We start from the raw sequence: 22,734 nt of genomic DNA, 5'->3' as shown, positions 1-22,734 counted from the left end.
GGAGTATTAGCACTACCTGATTTTAATTGCGGGTCTGTTTGGACTGAACTGATTGTCCCAGGCCTAACTCAACCCCTGTTACATCAAACGAACACGGCTTAACTTAACACAGCATATGGAGTGTGTATTTAATAGACTATAGGAGGCCTTTAATGTGAGTTCAAAGGTAACTGCACAATTGGCACTAACGTCACACAAAAACAGATCAACAACTTCCAGTGGACTGCTCCGTGCAACAACAAAAAAAGCAGTTTGACTCCGGCCTGCTTGTAGCGTGTAAAATATAATGACGTTAGTGTCCTCGTGCTTTTTCAATTTAATTACGTGTTAAGAATGCAGACGGCCTATTCCATCACATTTGCTGAATTTATTTCACTACAGTACTGTCATTGACAGAGTTCAGCTGCATCTGTTTACGTCTGCTCCTGACTTATTTATTTTACATAAACTTCATAAGAGGAACAAATGTGAAGTCCTGTCTGACTGGATAATATTTATTATTTGTTGATAGGAAAGGAGGGATTTCTGAATGTGATAAACCTTTTATTAATGTTAGCTAAGTGCAAACCCCGCATTGGATTTGAGATGAAAGCCTTAATTCGTATGCAAGCTCATCTGTTTAATATTGACAACAGTAGCAAACAAACAACAACAAAACCGCCAGAAAGAATAAATATCAGATCAGTAAGGCACTAAAACCGCATGCAAAGCAACAGGAAACCTCTTGAAAATAATGTAAAACAGCAGCTTAAGGTGAGGAAGGAGTCATTTTTTAGGTTATAAGTTGTTTTGTTTTACACTGAAGTAGTTTCACTGCGCTTGATGTCAATCTAGATTTAATTTTCTTCACCGTTATAATAAATATTCGTGTGAGTTATGCGTGCGAATTCCACCTTCTGGTACAATGTACCTAAATTCAATACGAGTTGCAATTAAACAGCCTACGTTCGTTCAGTTAATCAGCTGGTCTATGAAATGTCACATTTTTGTTTTCCCTCCAGTCTTACTGTAGTAATGCGGTAGCATAGGCCTACTTGTCTGAGGTCCAAATTAAAGGCCAAGTTGACTGTAATTCTACAAAGGCACCAGTAAAATATATTTCGGGTGATGTCAGTCTTCTATTTAGCAGGTCAAACGCATTAACGAGAGTTTACTTGTTATGTTACTTAAGAGCCCTTTGACCCTTTTTAGAATAAAAAAAAGCATTTTCTGTTATAAACGGCACGCCTGCACACTGCTTACCTTTCTAAATCTGCTTCAACAACAAAGCAAACCGATGGAAACAAACAAAAAGAACTGACACTAAATGCACTCTATTGACAAATCCTCGATGGCTTCGCCTCCACAGCACTGGCCCCAGGTCAGAGAGAGAGACTCGGCTGATTTTCTTTAAAAACATCTGAAGTTTTGAAATTAAATTGTTAAAAAGCCACGTAGTATAGGAGCCTTAAAAGATCCCTGCCGCAGCAGCAGCCGTCCTTTGTTCTTCCTGGTGTGAGTCTCCTGCTCTGACCAGCAGATGGTCGCTAGGTGGCGCTCTTGCTCCACCAAAAACCCCTCAGGTTTCCCAACTTGACCGCGCTGACGTCACGTCAGTCTGGAGCATCAAGGCCACTTCCACGCCGCTATTGGTCTGAAACTCACATGACATATATCCGAGCATCCATAATTATGTTACTGATATTTTTTCACCCCCCTCCAAAAGATGTCAGCATCCCACTGTCCTCCTTCTCCTGGAGAAATCCCGTAGTTCAGACCAGGAACACCTAATCCTGTATTTCCATATGTGAAAATGTCATGTCCGAATAACATAGCTCCCGGTAACTTCCTGATGGATTCCTTAATGGGAGGATCATCTTCCTTCAGGGGTGAGGGTTATTCCAGCAACCCCGGAATGTACATCCATTCAGCTGCAGAGTACGGATATTCAGTGATGAGAAACAGTGGGAAGGTTGGACCATCTTCCCTCTCCAAAAGAGACGAGGTTTCTGCGGGCGGTTTGTCGCTAAGCGGCTTCCAGGATGCGCCCTACCTGTCAACACAGCTGGCCACATGGACCCCAGGCTCCAAAACCAGTAGGGACGAGCAACCTGTTGCCCAGTGTTTACAACCCTGCTCGTTTCCAGCGGGCAGCGTCAAAGAGGAGGCGTTTTGTTGCCTCTATCAGGATGACAGCAATAAGGGGAAACAGACAACAGAGTCATCCACTTACATCCGGCTTGGGGACAATAGCTGCCGGCCAGAGCAAACTGCCGGCTCGTCCAGCGGCTGTTTCCAGGTGTACGACGGAGAGAGGCCTCAGCAGGACGAGCAGCAGTTCCCCTCCGGCTTCTCTCTGACCCACTTGGCGACATCTGTTGAGTCAGCAGCAGAATCAACAATAAGTTGCGGCAAATCGACGCAGGAGACAGCGAGAGAGGTTTCAAAAACAGATGAGAGTCAGAGCAGGAAGGAAGAGAAGGCCAAGAGTGACAGCTGTTCAGATAACTCGGACGGGGAGTCAAAAGGTAGACTACTACTGTTATTATACGCCCCCTACCCCCTCCCTAACACACATTTCTATGCATATAAGTCGAACATTCACCTGTACATGCCAATAATTTATAGATAGTTTCACTGAAATTATTCCACGTGTGCAAGTTGTATTTGTGTCCTGGTCTTACAGTACAGACGTGTGTAGCAGTGAAATGTGCTATATGGGCATTTGACAGCCTCTCCTAGCAGGGGTTATGGTGTCCACGGCATTTAACACCTTTCCATTAATGTGAGAATGTGAGATGGGCAGTTATCATTGAAATAAACACGCTCTCCACTCTCCCCCTCTCTTTCTCTCTCTCACACACACATAGAAACACACACATGCACACTGGCTTTCACTTTCTCTCTCTAACACGGCTCATTTACATTGTCAGACGTAACCCTTTACAACAGCACTGTTTTACGCCTCAAAATTCTGCTATTGAATCAACATAAAATTCTACGATTTTGCTCCACAGTTTAAAACCTTTTTGTCACGGTGCCCCGGCTTATTACGGCTGTCAGGAGACACTTCTAAGTATGAAATGTAAAATATACAACATTATAAGTAGGCCTACATTTACACTCTCACGCTCCATGCAGAGGAAATTCTTAATAATCTACTCAAGGTTTCACATAGTTATTTAACTGTAACTCCACCTTTTATTTTTTTCCCCTCTAACATTTTACAGGCTAACATTAGCAAGTGGCTACAGTTGGTTTGTAATGTTTTTTTTATTATTATTATTGCAAATCCATTATGTGTCAAATACCACTTACATCTCAGTGTATTTTAAATTGTATGATTCGGTTGATCATATTTTAAACACACGTGTTTATTTTTAACCTAAACACTAATATTAACTACACTTACAGCCATTTTTAGTTCTTATTTTAAATTATTTTGTATCTTGTTTTTTTATAGATTTTGCTAACTGCTTCAAACAAGACGACCATCAGAATAATTTTATTCATATTTATCTGAAGTTTACAGCTAAGCAATAGGAGTGTGTGAGTGTGTGTGTGTGTTTGTCTTAATCCCATATCACTGAATTAAATGTTTTAGTAATGATTAAATGTGGGCCACACACTGAGCGTTCACATTAGGGTAATTATTACTATAACCTGCGTGTTGTGTGTGTGTGTTTGTTTGAGAAACAGAGGCGTTATTCCCCAGGGTCTGCAGGCTAATCAAGAAATTAAATGAATGAACATCAGTGTGTTTTTTCCCCTGCTAATACTAAGACGCCGTATTTTTGTATTTTTTTTGTGAAGTGGGTATTATGCATCAGAGACTTCATTTTGTTTTGAGATGAACCTCCAAAAAAATTCATTTGGCTCCGGTGTGCAAAAGTAATAAATTTTATGAGAGTCTGAGGTCCAACATAGACAAAAGAAGTGCTTACACGCCCTACTTTGATTCGATCTAATTATAGTTGCAGCTTCCTCATACAAAGGCAATTTGCATGCTTGTTGCAAAAGCTTCGTTATGCAGCCTTGTTCATTTGTTGAAGTGAAAACGAAGAGTCCACTCACAGGTAAAGCTCTTCTTATATGCTGCACGTTTTGAATCTTTTGGTACTGAATGTGCATTAGAGATATGGGCGTGTACGCATGCTCTCCAGTGTATTGAAGGATGCGTGCAGTCTCTGCACAACGTGCCTGGCAGGATTTTGTCCGCATTCGCTCACTGTTGTATTTGTTTCGTCCTGGTAGATGATTTATGCGCGGAAAAGACAACGGGAAGCTGGTTAAAAGCCAAAAGTGGAAGGAAGAAACGATGTCCCTACACAAAGCACCAGACGCTGGAGCTAGAGAAGGAGTTCTTGTTCAACATGTATCTGTCTCGGGAGCGCCGCCTGGAGATCAGCCGGAGTATCAACCTGACCGACAGACAGGTCAAGATCTGGTTCCAGAACAGACGCATGAAGCTCAAGAAACTTAACAGAGAGAACCGGGAAAGGGAGCACAATATAGTTTACAACTACTCCTGAAGATATTTCCACACATTCACGCACATGCATACATTCATGCACACAGACACACACTCATAATGCATTGACACAAGCACAAATACAGACAGGCCTGCATGTGCCATTTTGTGATGCACCCTTTAATCACTCATCAGTTTTCACTGTATACACACGCACACACTCGCACACACACTCCCACTTGCAGACAAGACTAGAGTTCCAGGTGAACAGTTGCAGCAGCGTTGGAACTGTTAGATGTTATTACCCTATAATGATAATTAAAATTTAACATGAACCAAAGAAAAGGATGAGGCGATGGGAAGCAGTGTATATAAATTACCAGTGGCATGTAAGCAGTTTCTCTTTGCTGAGCTATAATGAATGTTTTGCCACTTGTGCTGCTTCTTCGTTGGTGTCTGTTGCTGTGGCAGCTTCCGTGCAGTGTGCATGCACGAGATGATATTAAGCTATGTCATGGCCAACGATTCCAAAACAATAAAAGCAGGGGGAAAATGGAAAGGTATTACCAACTTTGTCCTTCCCCTGGCTAGTGCTGGAAATGAGAGGGAGGGAGAGACACTGCGGATGAGAGAGAAGGAGATCATGGCAGTTTTAATAGAAGTGAGAGACCATAACGTTGATTTAAATATTATCCAGGTGACCACAGTAAGTCAAGGTCATAAAATTCTAATGTCAGGTTCGCCCTGGAAAGCGTTGGGGGTGGATTTTATGATCTGCAAATATAATGTGCTGCAGCAGTAAAGATGCGTTTAAAGGTGTGTGTGGAGGAGGGCTAATCCACACAGCAGAGACTGCAATGTGCAGGATCCAGCCGAGCCGCTGGGCTGGAAGGAGCAGCCGCCTCCACCCGGGATAATGGAGCTTCATGGGAGCAGGAGATAAGAAAGATGGAGGATACAGGGATGGCCACCGCTACGGCTGCAGGAACAATAATAACAAGCGTCACAGGCAAACACGTGGATAACAAAGCCGCACCTGGAAGGCGTCTACCGGAGCCATGTGAAGGTAGGACTCTTTTTACGTAATATTTTGATTTCCTGTTTCGGAAGTATGCCACATCTGTCAGTGGAGCCCGCCTGACAGCTCATGTGGCACGCATGGTGCACGCCTGCTCAGTTTATATGAAGTTAGTTGACTTGCTGTGTGCTGCTGATTAATATTTCTCTCTCTTTCTCACCTAAATCTTCATGCTGCTTGCTGGTTGTTTTTGCATTTGGTTTACTTCCTGTGATTTCATTTTTAGCCAATATTTCGTAAAAGCTGGATAAATGCATATACTATTTATAAATCAGGACAGTAGCAAAATCAGACTGGGGTGTTTTTATGAGTATGCAAATGAAGCCATGCAAAGATTTATACAATGCAGTGTTAAAAAAGTGCTTGATTGCAGCCTACAGATCATAGAGTGTTTCTTGTATTGGTATACTCGCCTTTTCTCTTTGTGCTTGATGGTGTTAATCCTCACTTGGCTTTTGCATGCATTGTTCCTTTCCATGGATTTTAACCCCTTTCCGCGCGAAGCTGAAGCGTGGTTTAGGTAGTTTCATGTTGTTGGGGTTGGCTTCCTGGCTCGGCAACAAGAAACTGCCTTGATTACGTCAGTTCGTCTTCATCAAGGGCACAATTTCCGCTGAATTACCCCCTATAGTCACCCAGGTCCCCGCAAATGGCATTGTAAATGAACTGAGCTGCAATACCTTGGGACAGAGACGTTTTCTTTCTTTGCTGTGATTTTGTGGTGGGCTGTAAAACCTTCTGAGGCTCTCAGAAAGAGAATAGGTTGTAAACAACGTGGGGTAAAGTTTTAGACTGTGTTGTATTGCATCTGTCATCACTGGCTGGCGGCTTAGGTTTCGTGGTTTCAGCTGTTTTTATGAAGAGACGGACAGACGGAGAGTTGGATAGAGATGTAGACGGCTAAAAGACAGATGCCATGCATTCATTTATCTGACAAATGATCCTGGCTCCATAACAGGAAATGGATGCTTATTGACATTCATATGATGTTGTCTATCCTCTTCATCTGACTGCTAATGCACCACTGCTTCAGTCTTTACTCCAAAATACCTAATTTATCCATATAAATAGAGCTGTATCTAACATAACACTCTGAAGAACGCTTCCGGAAACCTTAACGCACATTTAAACACTTACATTGACAGCAACCATAGCATTGCATTTATTTGTATTTATATATTAAAAAAATATCTATTATTTTTTTATTTACGTAGTTTTTTATGAACATTTTTGCAATTTTTATGCAGCATATAACTTAACTCCTCTATGCCATTGTTTATATAATCGTAGTCTGGTATTCTGCTTTTTCATATATCATTTTCCTACATGATTGCCCGTATTTTATTATTAAAACAATCTGTCATGCCATGCACATATCATTGCCCATAGCTCACACATTCAATAATTTATTTTAATACATTTCTTGCACCTGTAGTAGAAAGTGTGTATTATACATTGTAAATTTTAATTGCACGCCTATAAAGCAGGGAAATGCACAGTAAAGGCCTCAAGCCATAATTTCATTTATTAATGTTTTGACTTAAAATGTGCACAATGTGATAGTTAACAATGTTGTGAATAAGAATGTTTAAATTAAGAATAGGCAATTAGGCAATTAGGAAATAAGATTAAAAAAATCAGCCAATGATTTCTCCTGCGTAGAAGAAAGACAATAACTTATAATTTGTAGAAGAGTTTATTGTAGAGGCAGTCAGCATCCTTTCTGCCTTGGAGCCCAGTGTTTGTGCTGGTCACTATCTCCCCTTGTTTTCTCAGCCCCCTCCTTTTGGCTGCAGTGGCCACTGGAAGAGACAGTCTGGAATCCAAAGTCACTTTCATTCAGCTGAGTGAATGAGTGTCTCCCCTGGAATGCATCACTCACAAAAGCTTTACAGCGCTGGAAACAGCCCCGAGAGCTGCACAGATTCACCCTAAAACCATATACACATAAAGCAATTTATTTCACTTTGTAGTGGCGCAGAAGCTGCACCCTTTAGACAGCCACTTCCTTGGGACAGCTCGAGATGCGTTACTGCCACTGGCATGATCAGACATGAACCAACTATGCTAACGGCTTTTTTTCCTCTTATTTTTTTTTGACATGCATTAGATTTTTCTAATATTATAGGAGAATTTAACACCTCAAACTTGATCTGCAGCACCTTTTGAAAGCGAAATGGTTAAACGCAGATGAAAGGAGACATTGGGACATTGGCTTCATTTTTGGCGAATTTATTTTACGAGTTCTTGCAAAATCTAATTTCAAATGTACCTTTTTGTGAAGATTTTTTTGGATTAAGTATAATTGGGAATCCCCCCTCCACATCTCCCCCTGTTGAGAATTTCAATTAAGACTTTTATGGAAAAAAATAAAAAGCTAGTATAAAAACAGATTCGACAGATAGCATCATTAAATGTACTTGTTCTTGATGACTATCTAATGAAAACACGCTGCGTTTTTATCCATAACCAAACTTTGTTGTACGGAAATCCAGAGATCTAATACGGCAGGCTTTGATTAGCAGGACTTATCATGACGCGCGAGATCATTTGAAAAATGCTTACATTTTTATCCTTTTAAAGCGAAGTAAAGGACTTATCACATTAAAAAATAGGCATTTAAAACTGTAATAAGCAGCTGAGCTCTTGTAGAGGATTGTCTGCAGTTATATCATTTTTGGCCTTTCGGCTGATCACAATGTGACTCTGCGGTGCGTTCTGTTCAGCACATGGGAGGTTATAAATAACATGTGATATGCACTTTTTGGATTTTCCATATGTAGTCTTTAAGGCAGGGATAATATGGTCCAAATGTTGCATGTACTGTACCCTGTAAGCCTAATTTGAGGGGACTGAACTGCCTTTGTTTGTTTGTGTGAGAAAAAGAAACTGAAACGTCATTGGCAAATTTCCGGCGCTTATTTGTTGAGACTGTCTCTTGGAGATTATAATTACATTAACATTATAAACAACCCTGGCAGTGCACAGAAGCCAACAAACGTGCCCGCACAAGCCTAATAAAAGAAAGACTTGTTACAACGCATAGCTCAAATCGTTGTTTGATTATTCATCTTTCTGGCAAAGGCGCATGCTGGCTGTGCTGATCGAGGTAAACACAAACTGACTTGACAATGAAGAGGAATCCTTCTGCAGGGTATCATATGAGGTGGATCCGCCTCTCCAGCTCTGTCTGAGGATACAAATAGTTTATGCAATGTGATATAGTCTGTACATTTTTAGCATCCTTGAGATTTGATCCTGTGCTTGTCTGAATAAATAATAATGGACCTTTCTCTGCATATTTATAAAACTGTAATGGAATCATCTTTTCCAAGAGCTTATTGTGTTACTGGATTAAAACCGTGGACGCAAATTGCATTAAAACGGGATGAACACAATCATGTTTAGCAGTAATTCCAATTTAAAAATCAAGCATCGCTGCACTGCGGCAATAAGAGAATGCACCAAAGCTCTGCCTCACTGTCAGGTTTTGGTCCTTTGTAGCGTCCATTTTAGATCTAATTGCTCAAGATTTCACAAAATGCTCTAACTAGAAAACAAAAACAACACTGTCCACGTCTGTACGCGTACGACCAGCAGGCTTTAGGCTGTTCTTTTTGTGTCATTCTGCGCAAATCACACATTTGTCATTTTGTTTTAAATGTAGCATTTAGATCAAATGAGTTACTAAACTAAAACTCCATGTGCCTAAGACATGTCAGAGCAGGCTTTAAGGAAGTGGCGGAGTCACAGCATATCATCACTGATTTAATCCCCCAGTTAAACGTATGAGTGATTTTGCATTTGAGACGTATAGGGCTAATCCAGTATAACCCTGAATTGTACTAAAATGATAACATAACATGGAGTCAGTGTAAGGTTAGAGAGTCTTTAGGTGCAGGGGGTAGAGGTGTCGTATGTTGCACAGACTGTAAATCCATCGGAAACAAATATGTGATTTTTTTCTGTCATATGAAAGAATTGATTCACAAAGGGAAAAAGCTTTGTATCCTATAAACTTCTTAAGTGCTGCTGTCGTATCAATTTTTTAGCTCTTTATGTTCCTATATTGGTGATATTGAGCACATATGTTCGATCTCATACACCAATGAATGCCATGATTAACACAGCAAACTTTTCTCGTTTTAACATTAAGCTGAAATATGAAACTGTTTCACGATGCAACAGAGAGGAGTTTTCTACAGCAGCGTAATCCCAAACGGTCCAGTTGTGTAACTGTAGTTGTGCTAAGGACAGAAACTGTACAAGTTAGAGATGATGGCGACACAGATGTATTGATTGATATGTAATCTTTTATTAGAACACATCAAAGTGGATTAAACAATGCAGCAGATAAAGGATTTACTTATTAAGCGTACACGCAAACGCGCACGGACACACACACTTACACAAATAGTTACACATAAAACATTATGAATGATCTCAGTGGATCATTATAGACATCAACACTCTCTGTGTAATGTGTTTTATATGTCCATATGTTACAATGGGATGGTCAGTGCGCGCCATTCATTGTGTTTTACTCGCAGCAGTGTGGTAAATGACGTAAACCTTTAACCCACAGACACACAAAAACTTTAGTAACTTCTGATTTAATTGTATGAAATGCACAGTAAACGGTTTTATTTATGTAAACATATGGGAAAATGCTTATGTCGGCTGAGACTTACGCATTCTTCAGCACACACCAGGACACCGTTTGGCGTTATCCGGGTTAAGGTCTGGCGTCTGGCCTTTTAAATTTCATGGTTGAATCTGAACTCAGCAGCCAGGACAAACATAAGGCTTCCTAATGCGTAAACTGATCACATGTTGTTTTACGCCATGGATCCTAAATATTGATTTACTCATCAGTTAATGACCAAGTGTAAGAATAAGTTTTGGCTAAAGTTGAATTTTATCTAAGATAACTAGTGCAGGGATTTAATCCTTGCAGTGACGACATGTTTTTATCTTTCTAAAAATGCACTATAATCACTTATCAGCTGTAAGTTCGAATTTATTTTGACACTTGTCCTTTTCGTCTTTCTGCTTTACTGCTGTTGCGTATTTTTCAATTTTTCAATGTCTGGCAATTTATGGAACAGTTTGCCGTCATTTTTGCAGAGTGAAGAGTGATTTGTTAAGCAACGCTACCATAATTTCACATTTGCACATTACATCTGTCACGTCTACACACATTCATTTAAAATTACTGTCTTAAAAGTTGCATAATCGAACTTTTCCTAATAATTTAACATGTTTTACAAATCATGGCTCACAAGCACAGCGAGATAACGTTCAGCAATCCCAACGGCTATTACGCACAGCATCCTATAAATTACGCACAGCCTTAAACATCACACACACCAAAAACTGAAACATTAGGAACACAGTACACACAATAATCACATCAGTGCAGCTTCTAAGAATTCACAGATTAAACTGTCCACCTCATCAATGCTGCACAAACACATTACACTTTCTAGTATGTGTGGGCATTGTGTTGCGCGTGACGTTGGTGGCGTCTTTGGTTACTTCAGTTTCATTGTGTTTTAGTATTGTTATTTTCTGTAATGCAGCATCTTTGTTAAAGAGTGCAGGGCTAATTCACGTCCTACTAACTGGGAGGCTGAACTCCAGTATGTTGCAGGGCAAAACAGCCCACTCATGCCACTGGATCAGTGGATACAACAGTTAACATTATCCCTGTTATTAAAGCTTTCATCGAGTTAGCCCTTTAAACGAACCTTTTTACTTCTTCCTGTCTCCTCCTTTGCTGTTTTTGGCCTTTTTTCATCGGAATTGTTTGACTTGCACACACAGTGCTGGTGGTTTTATGTTGAGCGAGGAACTCGGATGCAGCCTTATTAACGACACGTTTATGAACAATCAAATGGTCCTCGTTAAAATTTATTGATGGGCATAAAAACATGAACGGTCACTAGCCGAATATAGCCCGCTGTAGTAGGCTGCTTGTCAAGAATCTGAATCCCCTCCTCTCCTATCTCCGCAGATCCCATTTAGGAAATGCTTGGTCTGCTCTCGTTAAAACAGCGCAAACTTTATTATTGCTGTATCCTGCATCCTGTATTTTGATTTTCTCTCGCTCTCCTCTCTGTCCTGTGTAGCTGCTGGCTTTCTCTGTTAAGAAATAAACAGCACTGCACAGGAAGTTATAAACCCTTCACTTTATCAAATGTGCTGCTGGTTTAATACAGATAAAATGACTCAATGACCACTTTAATGCTGTAATACAAGCCATTGCAAAAGCACGGGGCTATGGTGGATTTTGCCAGACAGAGATTGATTACACCATCAAATAGTGCCTTGCTTTTAGACGTAATGTGCGCAGGTCTGCACTGCGACTGGAGAAAGATCCACTCTAAACACTAACAAATGAACATTTTCCCCACAAAGAAACACAGTTGTTGAAGTTACCTCTCCACGTCCAAGAAAACGCGTGAAAAAGCACATTCTTTAATCCGATTTATGAGCTTTGGTATCCCAGGATGTGTGGCGCATTGATCCACTGTACAATTTTTGTGGGGGTAAATATAATCACGTGTCAGCGAGGCAGCCAATAGCAGCCAAGGAAGCGTTGAGAAATAATTACCTGCCTTGATTGTTCTATGGCCAGATAAAAAAGTACACATACACTCCATATAATAATCGGATGCATGTAAAAGAGTCTGGGAGGCTTCGACATGTCGACCACGGGTCCCATAAGTAATTATTATGTGGACTCCTTGATCAACCATGAAAACGAGGATGTCCTTGCTGCAACTCGGTTTTCGGCGCCCGGTTCGCACCCAGCCGGCCCTCGTCCGACGTCCCTAGTACCGGAGTGTGCTGACTATCCTTCCTGCAGCTTCGCACCCAAGGCACCCGTCTTCTCCACCTCCTGGGCCCCTGTACACTCCCAGTCATCAGTGGTTTACCATCCATACAGTCACCAACCTCACTTAGGCACAGACTCGAGGTATATGCGGTCATGGCTGGAGCCGATTTCAGGCGCTGTGCCTTTCCATGGCTATCCGGGGAACAGCAGGCACTATGGGCTGAAGCCCGACGCCTTTCAGGAGCACAGAGCCAGCGAATGTCTCACCTCCGGCGGACGGACCTACACGGATTATCTGTACTGCTCATCCACTGACATGCGAGACAAGACGCAGCAGAATATTCCTTCTCCCGAGCCGGAGCTCGTGGCTTCAGGGAAACATAAAGACGAGAAGCCGGAGCTAGATCCGAGTAAGTTCAAGCTCCCACGGTCTTTTACAGCCGGGTGGGAGTTTTGTTTTGGAGATTGTGTAAAGCTGTTTTTGCTCAGAGGCATTTTAATGTGAAATTATAAGCTGTTTCATCCTCCCTTTCAGCCCAGCTCTGAATCGCCTCTGCTAGGGGGAACGCTTTAGGATCTATAAAAGACAAATGCTGCTAGGCTAATATTGGGGCTATAAACCAGACGGGGTTGTAAACATGGACTCAAACCTACAGGAAGACGTTGAATTTGGAAGGTTGTTGCATAATGATAAAAACATTCAAGGTGTTCTTTTAAACTGAACCGACACGTGAATCAATATTTAACAGTGGATACCATATGGTTCATTTTTACGACCATATTTTGAGCCCGTGCCATTAAAGAAGATACATCAAACTCTATAAGCTGACTTTCAGTTAGAGCTTTTTTTTATGCAGAACTTCCTCTGACGGGAAAAAAGCAAAATTTGGGCACATCTGATCCTCAGTGTTTAAATACAAGATGCGCCCTCATGATAGTGAGAAGATTCTGTGTATGTAAAAGGTTGCTCTTCTCTCAGAATCCAAAACAAATTTTCATGACTCTTTCAGCCAACTTGAGGAATGTAGGGACATAGTCGAGGACTTTCACCACGGACCTGTAAAGGCTTGAACCACGGGCCATTTTATGGGCCAATAAAGTGAATAAGCGCATTGACTATTTTACGACGGTGTTACTCACAAGTTAAAGGGACACGAAGGCAAATCAGAGGAAGCCTGGATAGCAAGAGTGAGAATCTTTCCTTAAAATGGTAACTGTCAGCTTTAGTGGTGAACACCTAACGTGTGTGAAATGACATTATTTTTTATGTATGGCACACTGTGAGTCCACAGAAATCAGAGGCACATTTTCTAGAAGTGGTTTCATTTATCATTGTTTTTGTTTTGAAAATGTCAGCAGTGTTGCTCTGTTGCTATTATGTCTTTATTATTATCATGGTTTTGTTTACTTGCAGATAATCCTGTGGCAAATTGGATACATGCCCGTTCCACAAGGAAGAAGCGGTGTCCTTACACAAAGTACCAGACTCTAGAACTGGAAAAGGAGTTTTTGTACAATATGTACCTTACAAGAGACCGCCGATACGAGGTCGCCAGAGTGCTGAATCTGACCGAGAGGCAGGTCAAAATCTGGTTTCAGAACCGGCGAATGAAGATGAAGAAAATGAACAAAGAAAAGAGCGACAGCAGCAAAGAACAATAATGTGGACTGCAGTGAGAATATAAGCATAATAACCACTAGTCACACGGACAGCACAGATGTACCAAAACACACCATGATCCCCCTCTCTCCTCTTCATATTTATCACTTTGTTGGATTTTTTGTATTAATCTTCCCTTCGAGACCGGTTTGATGCTGACTATTATTTTCTAGTGCACATTTATGTGTCCAACGTTTAAGGAAAAAAAAAATAGAAAAAAAAGGAGAACACGTCTAAGGAGATGGTTACATTCTGTTTTCACGTCCAAATACCTTTATATGTTTTTTTTTGTAAGAGAAATGAAAGCAGAGCAGTTTGGATACGTGAAACTGTCCGAAGAAAGAGAATACTTGAATTCTTTTGAATTTCACAAAAACCATAATAATTTATGATGTGAATGTTTCCTATCATGTTTATTTTCTTTGTACGTTGTTGTGCAGGTGTAGTATTTTGTACAGAAACAGAACATCTGCGGTCGCACTTGTCTGTCTTGATTTTTTTTTGTGATAGTTGTTGCTGTATTTGTGCATCTCTATTTTTTTGACTGTAGTCTCTACGAGTTTAACTATAGAGTGTAGATGTAGACCTCTGCAAATATAACCATCATGACAAGAGCTTGTATTCTGTGTTTATTGTTACTTTGTGTTCGCCTTCATTTAGGAGCCAACATGGCAGCACAGAGGGCCTAAAAACGAAACTATTATTCAGCCGTTTTGTGGATTTAAAAACGGCAGGAGAGGCTGAGTCACGGCTAAACTATCAGTTATAATCAGGTGGATGTTTCTTTTTTTAATAGTTATGTTTTCAAAATTCAAAATTTGTTTTGTACATATATGGCACAAGAAGAGGCCTGAGTGACCTCTACCTCTCCAGAACTGAGATTTAATGTTTCAGCGTTAGTTTTAACGTTGTTTTGCATTGCTTTAAATGCTAGTTAATTATCCACAATTAAGTATGAACCACTCACAGTTTTAGTGTTGCTTTTTGAGGTGAGTAGTCTACATAGACGTTAATTAAATACCCAAGTTACCACGCTTGTGTTCTTAATTGAAAAGATACATTTGCTCCAACACGGTAATTTATTTTGTGGTATTTACGCCTTTACTTTTATGAGCGAGTGTTTAGTTTATATTCGAATAGTTCACATAAGACAGAAAAACAAAATAAAAGTATGACGCATGTGATTTTTATTTACCAGTTTTAAACGGCCTAACTAATTTTACACGTTTGCGTAATTCGCGCATTTCTGAATACGCAGCGCTGCGTGCGTTTCAGCAAAGTATTCGCTTCTGCTTAATATATATTATATACCTTCACAAGACTTAAAGGCGATCCGAAAATGTGCGACAAAATTTGAACAGCTGAGGCAGAGACAATTTCCCATGTCTCACATTTGTTTCCTGGGATAGGCCTAAATTGCCTTTTTGTGGTGGCAAACAATACGGACAGGATGCTGGATTTCAAAGCCCAATCCAGTGCATTTCCGCTCAGCTCGGACAAAAATGCCAGTTTTACAGCCCCTGTTGGAGCTCGGCTGTTTGTCTCAAATGCAGACGAACAAAGCAAACTCCACTAACTGGCTAGACGTCTGGGCTAAATTACTTTATGGTTTTAATGGACGTTGGTGGTGGACCCGTTCAAAGGAGAGTCAGGCGCACTTTTTTTCAAGGGACTTTTGCCTGCAGCCGCAACCCCCCCTGTACTTCATCACAGCAGTTGGTCTATTAGCCTACAGTTAGATGGGAAAAAGTCAATAGTTATTGTGCATGAATATAAGTGCTGTAGAGCACGGATATCTGTTATATGGAAGCAGAGAGCTGCCATGACAGGCAGTGATACAGCAGAGCAACAACCATGCAGTAAAACAAAGGCGACTGAAGGCACGCAGTCGTTGTTTGTTGGTTTGTTTGTTTGTTTGTTTTCTAAATTGATGCTTTAGCCAAGAAAAGAAGCAGAATGTATACAAGGTTTGGACAAATGATCAGACCCTCTCTGTCCACATCGCCGGTGCTCTCTGATTGGTGGTTTCTGTCAGGTTTATAGGCGCATTTCAACACTAGATGACGCTGTTGGCCCACGTTTTGAGCAGGGTCCACGCTTTGAAGGGCTCTTTTTTACAGCTCTGTGGCTTGGCTGAAGAATGAAGAGTAACCTATCGATGACAAAATGACAGATATGGTCACCCACCGCATTTGGTGTAACAGGCCGCAGAGCAGCTTTCTGGAATGCAGCGAACAGGGATTTGTGTTGGACACAGGATGTGTGCATCATCCGCATATTTTGCTGTTTTTTGCTGTTTCATTTTGTAAAAATGTTATTATGTTTTATTTACTTTTGGCGTCTTTTTCTGCTTTAAATAGCGTTCTTAAATGTGTTTACATTTGGCTTTTTGGGGATGTTTTTTTTATCATTATTAATTATTTCTAAACATGGATGCACATTAAAAACAATTATTTTCCTCACGTCAGGTTTCAGTGTAGACAAAAAGGCAAAATCTGCATCCACACAGGATGGCCTACTTCTATCATCCAATCAAAATGCAGACGTTATAATAGGTCTGCATAAAATTCTGGATTTTTAGACTTCATTTTTACAGCAGAAAATAAAAAAAGAGTAACTACATTAAACACTTATATACAAGCGCATATAATACATAATTAATGAAGATCCAAAAGCTATATTTATTAAAGAGTATTTTATTAACAGTCTGTAAACAAGCATCACTAACAAGACATCAATGGCAACAATAAATAGCATGGGCAGCAAAATAAACAACAAAATAACACAAAAAAAGAACGGGAAAAAGAACATAATAATAATAATAATAATAATCCCCTTGTCACTGTAGTGTTCAGTAAACAAAGGGCTACCAGCTTATTTGTATCCTCAATATTCGGTTATTATGTCTAGCAGCAGTTCAAAGTCTCCAGGAAGTGATTGGTAATCTGCATATTTATAGAGTGTGAAAGGTCTATAAACTCGCCCAGTGCGCCTTTCATATTTTACGATGATGTGTATAAAACGTCAGTAACCCCACAAAAACCACACTGGCATATTTGGAGAGAGAGAGAGAGAAAGAGAGAGAAAGAGGGGCCATACAACTATTGAGCTGGGAATCGTGCGCGCGTTGATTGCAGCTAAACATCCAATGTTACATTTTATGAACTCCTCCACGTGGAGATTTACTGCGTATCCTCGTCGGTTTTACGGGGTCAGTAAGTGGCACCTAGTATTCACAGGTCGTGTTTATATTTGCGTGTGTCAGTGTTTTACAACGCCTGGCACAAGTCTGTCGCCTTGGCCTTTACTCGATTACATCGAGGAGGATGTTATGTCTCGAAGTCTTTTTTTTCTTTCAGGTCCGTCATAGCTTCTGTTTTATATTTTGAATGTTGTTTCATGAACTCCCAGTTGCCATACTGACCTACCAGGTTTCATTAAAGGTCAGCTGTTATTCTGGAAACGTGTATAACCTTTTGGGCCTGACAGGGCAAATACCAACTCATAACATCTTGATATCATCTTATAAAAGGGGGATTCTTTCCTGCTTTAAACACCTCATAACCTCCATACAAACACAACAAGCTGAACTATAAATCCAGACTACATCATGCTTCATAGTCTTTATATTTTCATCTTTTCACAGCTCCAATGTTCAGCTGCAAACAAAGCTTTTGTGATAAACATAACATTGATCATATTTACAGCCTCTTAGATTGTTGGTTATGATTAGTGAAGCTCCTCTCAAGGTGGATATACGTAGGGCCCACGTCTGACCGGTCATGGAAAGATGAAGGGGTGGGGGGGTGGAGGAGGGTGGGGGCGCTTGTGGAGGGGGTGGTTTGGTGGGAAGCTAAAAAAAAGGAAAAAGAAAGAAAAGAGCAGCGTCTGTGACTGTGCCGGTCGAGCAAGCCAGCTTCAACCTTAGCAAACGCACATCCAAAGCACATGCCATGAGCCGGGTTTGAGACTGCAAAACCTGGGGAAAAAAACACACTCACGACTGCGAGAGGATTCCGATGAGAGGAACGTTTCAGAGAGAGTGAGCTGCCGTAGATTGTCCAAAGGGGCAGCGTTTCTCCTAGTTCCGGTTTGTCTGCCTGTGTGCGCTGTGCGAGTTGGGACCCTAAACAAAAGGCTGCCATCATCCTAAAGGAGATATTCTACTGCGCGAGAGCCCGTCTGCTTGATGCTAACTAAACATGAGCTCCTATTTTGTTAACCCCCTTTTTTCTAAATACAAAGGCAGCGAGTCACTGGAGCCAACTTACTACGACTGCAGGTTTCCACAAAGCGTTGCCCGCAGCCACACGCTGGTTTACGGACCCGGAGCAGCCGCGCCGGGCTTTCAGCACCCGTCCCATCATGTGCAGGACTTTTTCCACCACGGGACCACTGGGATCTCCAACCCCGGATACCAGCAAAACCCCTGTGCTTTGGCTTGCCACGGAGACGCAACGAAATTTTATGGATATGAAGCCCTTCCGAGGCAAACGCTTTATGGTACCCAGCAAGACGCAAGCCTAGCGCAATACCCAGACTGTAAATCGTCGAGCAGCTCTAACCCCGGAGAAGGACAAGGCCACTTAAATCAAAACTCCTCTCCCAGTCTTATGTTTCCTTGGATGAGACCCCACGGTCAGAATCATACAATTATTTCCTATTCTTTCTGTGTTACTCTGTGGCTCGAGCCCGCGCGTGTGCGTGCGTCAGCGTGTGTATGCTTGTTGTCAATGTGTTTGTGCATGTGTGCTAAAGATACCTGAGCATTTAGCTACACGAGTTTGTCTCTAAAGTATAATAACAGAATAAGTCAGGCAACATGACGGGACACATGCAGCCTGTGCAGGCTGCTGTTACTCTGCAGCACATGTCCACACAGGGCTGCACGGCTGCCTCTCAAAAGTGCTTTTTAAACACCGAATCGCTGATCACACCTCATGACAGCAGCTCTTTAAAGTCAATTATCGTTCACATTAGATATTTCACAAACTCTAAACGCACTAGGAGGGATGAATAAGTCATAGCTGAAAATATGATGAGCACCACCAGCAGCAGCAACAGCGTGCAGAGTGACAGCAGGGTTAACTGACACACAACGTACCCCGATTATCCAGGATCCTGCTTTTAGGGGTTTGGGGAGGTAATTTGACCCACAGGCCCAATGTGGCTCCGACTCTTATACAGATCATGATCATAGGGGCTTTGTAGATATTACCTCTTCCATTCACGGATCATCCTGTTCAGGCTATCAGGCTACATTTACTCCACGCAGGTGTAAGCCTTTATCTGCACAGAGAGATATATATATCATTAACATGTCCCCAACTGTTACAGTGCAGTTTTATCTCATCTCTCTTTTCTCGTACTTTACCTCTTTTCTTGTCCTCCCGTGTGTGTGTGTGTGTGTGCTGTATGTGTTGTGTGTGTGGATAGACTGCAAACCTTTATCAGGCTTGTCTAGGCCCTATTCACTCTACTTCATGTAAATATTATTCAAATGAAGATTTTTTAGTCCTTTCCTTACATTTTTTTATTATTAAAGTATACTCACCCTACTCTTTGGGGAGGTGGGTGTGAAAGCTGTATCACACAGCTGATCACTCTTGTTGACAGAATAGTAAATGGCACAGACAGAACGTGTCAGTTCTTATTACTTAGTAGATTATTATTAACAGATTCCACGCATAATAGGCATCCTGTGCGCTGTGTGGTTACGATATGCGCAGGCTGATAGATGTTACTGCTAATGGAAAATCTAATTTTCCCAACTTGCACTTTAAAAAGAGATTCCCCGCTCCTTATCAGTGAGTGTGCTTTGGCATGTGTGAAAGCCAAGTTAGATCAATGCTGGAGGAAAGGCAAATAAATGCAGAATGAATGATCAGTCCTCAGGATGTGTTTGAATGGAAGAGCAGGCCGTGCTCAGTCCAGCTAACCTTTGGCTTTATTTCATTCAAGCCCCAGGAAGACGGAATGGGAGGCAAACCTACAGTCGCTACCAAACTCTTGAACTGGAGAAGGAGTTTCTCTTCAACCCTTACCTGACCCGCAAGAGGAGGATCGAGGTGTCCCACGCCCTGAGCCTCACCGAGCGGCAGGTGAAGATTTGGTTTCAGAACAGGAGGATGAAGTGGAAAAAAGAGAACAACAAAGACAAGTTTCCGGGTCCGAGAGGAGAGGCTGAAGCCGAGGCCGAGGAAGAGGGCAACGAGGACGGTGAAGGGGAGGAAGGAGAGGAGAAAGAAGCGGAAGAGAAAGAAGAGAACAAGGAGTGATTTTATGGTCGTTTTTATGGTTATATGGCTGAAAAAGAGAAAAAAAGAGAGGTCCCATAAACAGACGAAGAGTCCCAAGGAGGCAGAGAGCGTCAACTTTATGACCACCCTTCCATTTTGTCAAGAGGGAACAGGAATCCCACCAATATTGCTGTCATAAATAGACAAAATTCTCTTTACTCTCGATTACCCTAACATGATTACGCATTACCATTTGGATTTCTGCAGAAGCTACACACAATTGTAGCAAAGGTCCATTCACACTGCCGCCCTTTCAAAAAGGGGGTAAAACGTAAAAAACAAGCATGTTAGACGGAAAATGGCTTAGCTAATTCTTTTTGTACACATTTTCTTTTATTAATTACTGTATCAAAAGCGTAGCCGGAATACGATCAAAACCATGACCATCGCCGACCCGTGTTGTAAATAGATTATAGCCTACATTTAAAAAGATCATTTCAGAGTAACCTTTTGAAAATTGTAAACGAAATGTAGGCCTATAACTTAGTAGTGAGTGTTCAAACATCATTGCAGCAGTTACATCGGCTACCAGCCAGTGTATAAACCACCAAGTTTATTATCATCATTGTTACTGTTACTGTTTTACTTGTTTTCATGTGAACGGCCTAGACAAAGATAGCCATTAGCTCCTCAGACGTCTTTTTCTAGGATTACCAGGGAAATGCAATCGTTTGAAATCCTTTGATGCTACCTAACAACCTGGGGAAATTGCAATAGAGATTTCTGAATATAGAGATTTCATATGGTTTTAATTTTAAAGTGTTCTATATCAACCCTTATGTTATTAAGTTATGTATGTAGCATTTACCCAATACACAATATACACTTACTGAAGACAATTTGTGAGTCTTGGGAAGACAATTATAGCTCAAAGCCAAGCAAACAATTTTTGTGAGATTGTACCACGGCACTACCTAAACTCAGAGCCTTGCCTTTTGCAGAAATTTCTATTCCACACTTGTGGCATCGCTCTGATTGAATTGCAAGCTATTTCCCCAACAACTAAAACTGCCTATGACGCACATTCACTGTGTATGATAATACCTGCTACAATTACAAGGATTTTAAAGTAAGGGAATTTTTATTTTAATGTGCTGGTGATATAGCGTAGTTGTTTTTTTGCACTGAATATAATCTTTATGTACGTCTTGTTATATATTGATGTTAACAATATGCTCGTTTTCTGGTGTTTCTCCATGTGAAAGACGGAATTGTGTCTCCCCCCCCCCCTCGCCATTGTTGATGTAAAATCACAAATAAACAAGATGGCTCACAATTATATGTTTTCATTTTATTGATACTTTAATCACGTTTTATTGAAAACATTACCTCAAACCCTCCTCTAAGGGGCTTGGACATATGTCGTAGTTACCCTACACTGTTGCCTTGTTGCCATTTTTGTTTCTCTTTTACAGATTATACATTTTTCACATTTTTTTTGCAAGTGTTCAGAGCTCAGAATGATCCATATTCTCATGCCCGGGCAACAAATCCACATGAAACAATCCAATGAGAAAATGTTGAATTTCAGCTCAAAACATTTGCTGTTCAGAGAGGAAGAGAAAGCGCGTCTCTTAACTAAGGTGTGACTAATTTAAACTTTCTAACTCATTCCATTATAAATAAATAAAAAAATAAGGCTAGACGTGCGTTTCCAATGTATCTCTTTACCTTATAGGGACAAGGCTGCGAATCCATTTCACAGCATGTCTACTCTCCAAAGCCTGAGCTGTATTTGATTCATCCTCTTAATAAGAAACTTCCTCTCTTCGGGGAGGACGCGAGCTTTTCTTAATGAGTCCTGGGATGAGTGATGGCGGTTGTTGAGAGGAGATGAACAAACATCTGACGTGGTGTGTTAATAATCAGACTAACTAATGGCAACTCGTGAGGGAGGTTTTATCTGGTCGCAAGGTGTTGAGTGGAAACCCAGGCCAAAACCCTCCAGAAAGCTGCAGTGCGTTGATATCAAAGGGGGGGAAATATGAGGCCAAGTGCAGGTAACTCTTCGTGTGTCTCCTCTGCCTCAGTCCAGCTGCTGCTGCTGCTTTTGGACTGCATAAAACATTGATGTTGCACAAAAACTGCAGCGTGTCTCCACACTGTCTATGGAAGTGCTCCTACATTAGGGAAAAATACCAGTGTTCGATTAGCTTGATAGAAACCTGATTCCTTCAAAACATGTAACTGGACCCCAGCCTCCTCTTCTTATGGGGCTTCAGCAGAATTTCAGTCACCTGTAATTTAAACTTGTCAAAAACAGCCTGTTTTTTTTCTTTCAATTTTAATGATCCATTGAAACCACTTTCAAAACAATTATTAGTGACACGGTGTAACAGTAGCAGCCTCTCTGTGCTGTAATTTCAGCGCCATGCAGTTAAATTATTCAAAGCTCCTTTGCGTCTA

General features: G+C 41.1%; 4 protein-coding genes across 4 annotated transcripts in view; all 4 read left to right on the top strand.

Moving 5' to 3' along the window:
• Nucleotides 1-1,792: 1,792 nt before the first annotated feature.
• Nucleotides 1,793-19,414, top strand: hoxc10a (homeobox C10a). Its single transcript, XM_028409582.1, has 3 exons — nt 1,793-2,477; nt 4,234-4,483; nt 19,277-19,414. Exons 1-3 carry the CDS (start codon nt 1,793-1,795, stop codon nt 19,308-19,310), a joined length of 969 nt encoding a protein of 322 aa, XP_028265383.1. The 3' UTR covers nt 19,311-19,414.
• The window catches only part of LOC114438327 (homeobox protein Hox-C4a), a 51,061-nt gene continuing 33,078 nt past the window's right edge, over nt 4,752-22,734 (top strand). The window contains exon 1 of the mRNA XM_028409574.1: nt 4,752-5,516. Within this exon, the coding sequence (XP_028265375.1) occupies nt 5,399-5,516 (118 nt within the window). The 5' untranslated portion in view covers nt 4,752-5,398. The remainder of the gene's footprint in view (nt 5,517-22,734) is intronic.
• Nucleotides 12,129-14,379, top strand: hoxc9a (homeobox C9a). Its single transcript, XM_028409583.1, has 2 exons — nt 12,129-12,779; nt 13,784-14,379. Exons 1-2 carry the CDS (start codon nt 12,236-12,238, stop codon nt 14,029-14,031), a joined length of 792 nt encoding a protein of 263 aa, XP_028265384.1. The 5' UTR covers nt 12,129-12,235; the 3' UTR covers nt 14,032-14,379.
• On the top strand, nt 17,883-21,552 carry hoxc8a (homeobox C8a). Its single transcript, XM_028409585.1, has 2 exons — nt 17,883-18,667; nt 19,991-21,552. Exons 1-2 carry the CDS (start codon nt 18,232-18,234, stop codon nt 20,305-20,307), a joined length of 753 nt encoding a protein of 250 aa, XP_028265386.1. The 5' UTR covers nt 17,883-18,231; the 3' UTR covers nt 20,308-21,552.

This window comes from Parambassis ranga, chromosome 7 (genome assembly GCF_900634625.1).
Source record: "Parambassis ranga chromosome 7, fParRan2.1, whole genome shotgun sequence".
NCBI lineage: Eukaryota > Metazoa > Chordata > Actinopteri > Ambassidae > Parambassis > Parambassis ranga.
Note: the sequence above shows the minus strand (reverse complement) of the source record. Positions and strands in the feature narration are given on the sequence as shown.

What these genes read in the sequence shown, in the direction of transcription:
- hoxc10a (XM_028409582.1), top strand. Translation starts at nt 1,793, where the DNA reads ATGTCATGTCCGAATAACATAGCTCCCGGTAACTTCCTGATGGATTCC. An exon ending in GAAGGCCAAGAGTGACAGCT is followed by an intron (nt 2,478 to 4,233) that starts GTTCAGATAACT and finishes TCGTCCTGGTAG; the next exon opens with ATGATTTATGCGCGGAAAAG. An exon ending in AGAGAGAACCGGGAAAGGGA is followed by an intron (nt 4,484 to 19,276) that starts GCACAATATAGT and finishes CATCCTGTTCAG; the next exon opens with GCTATCAGGCTACATTTACT.
- hoxc9a (XM_028409583.1), top strand. Translation starts at nt 12,236, where the DNA reads ATGTCGACCACGGGTCCCATAAGTAATTATTATGTGGACTCCTTGATC. An exon ending in GAAGCCGGAGCTAGATCCGA is followed by an intron (nt 12,780 to 13,783) that starts GTAAGTTCAAGC and finishes GTTTACTTGCAG; the next exon opens with ATAATCCTGTGGCAAATTGG.
- hoxc8a (XM_028409585.1), top strand. Translation starts at nt 18,232, where the DNA reads ATGAGCTCCTATTTTGTTAACCCCCTTTTTTCTAAATACAAAGGCAGC. An exon ending in TCCTTGGATGAGACCCCACG is followed by an intron (nt 18,668 to 19,990) that starts GTCAGAATCATA and finishes ATTTCATTCAAG; the next exon opens with CCCCAGGAAGACGGAATGGG.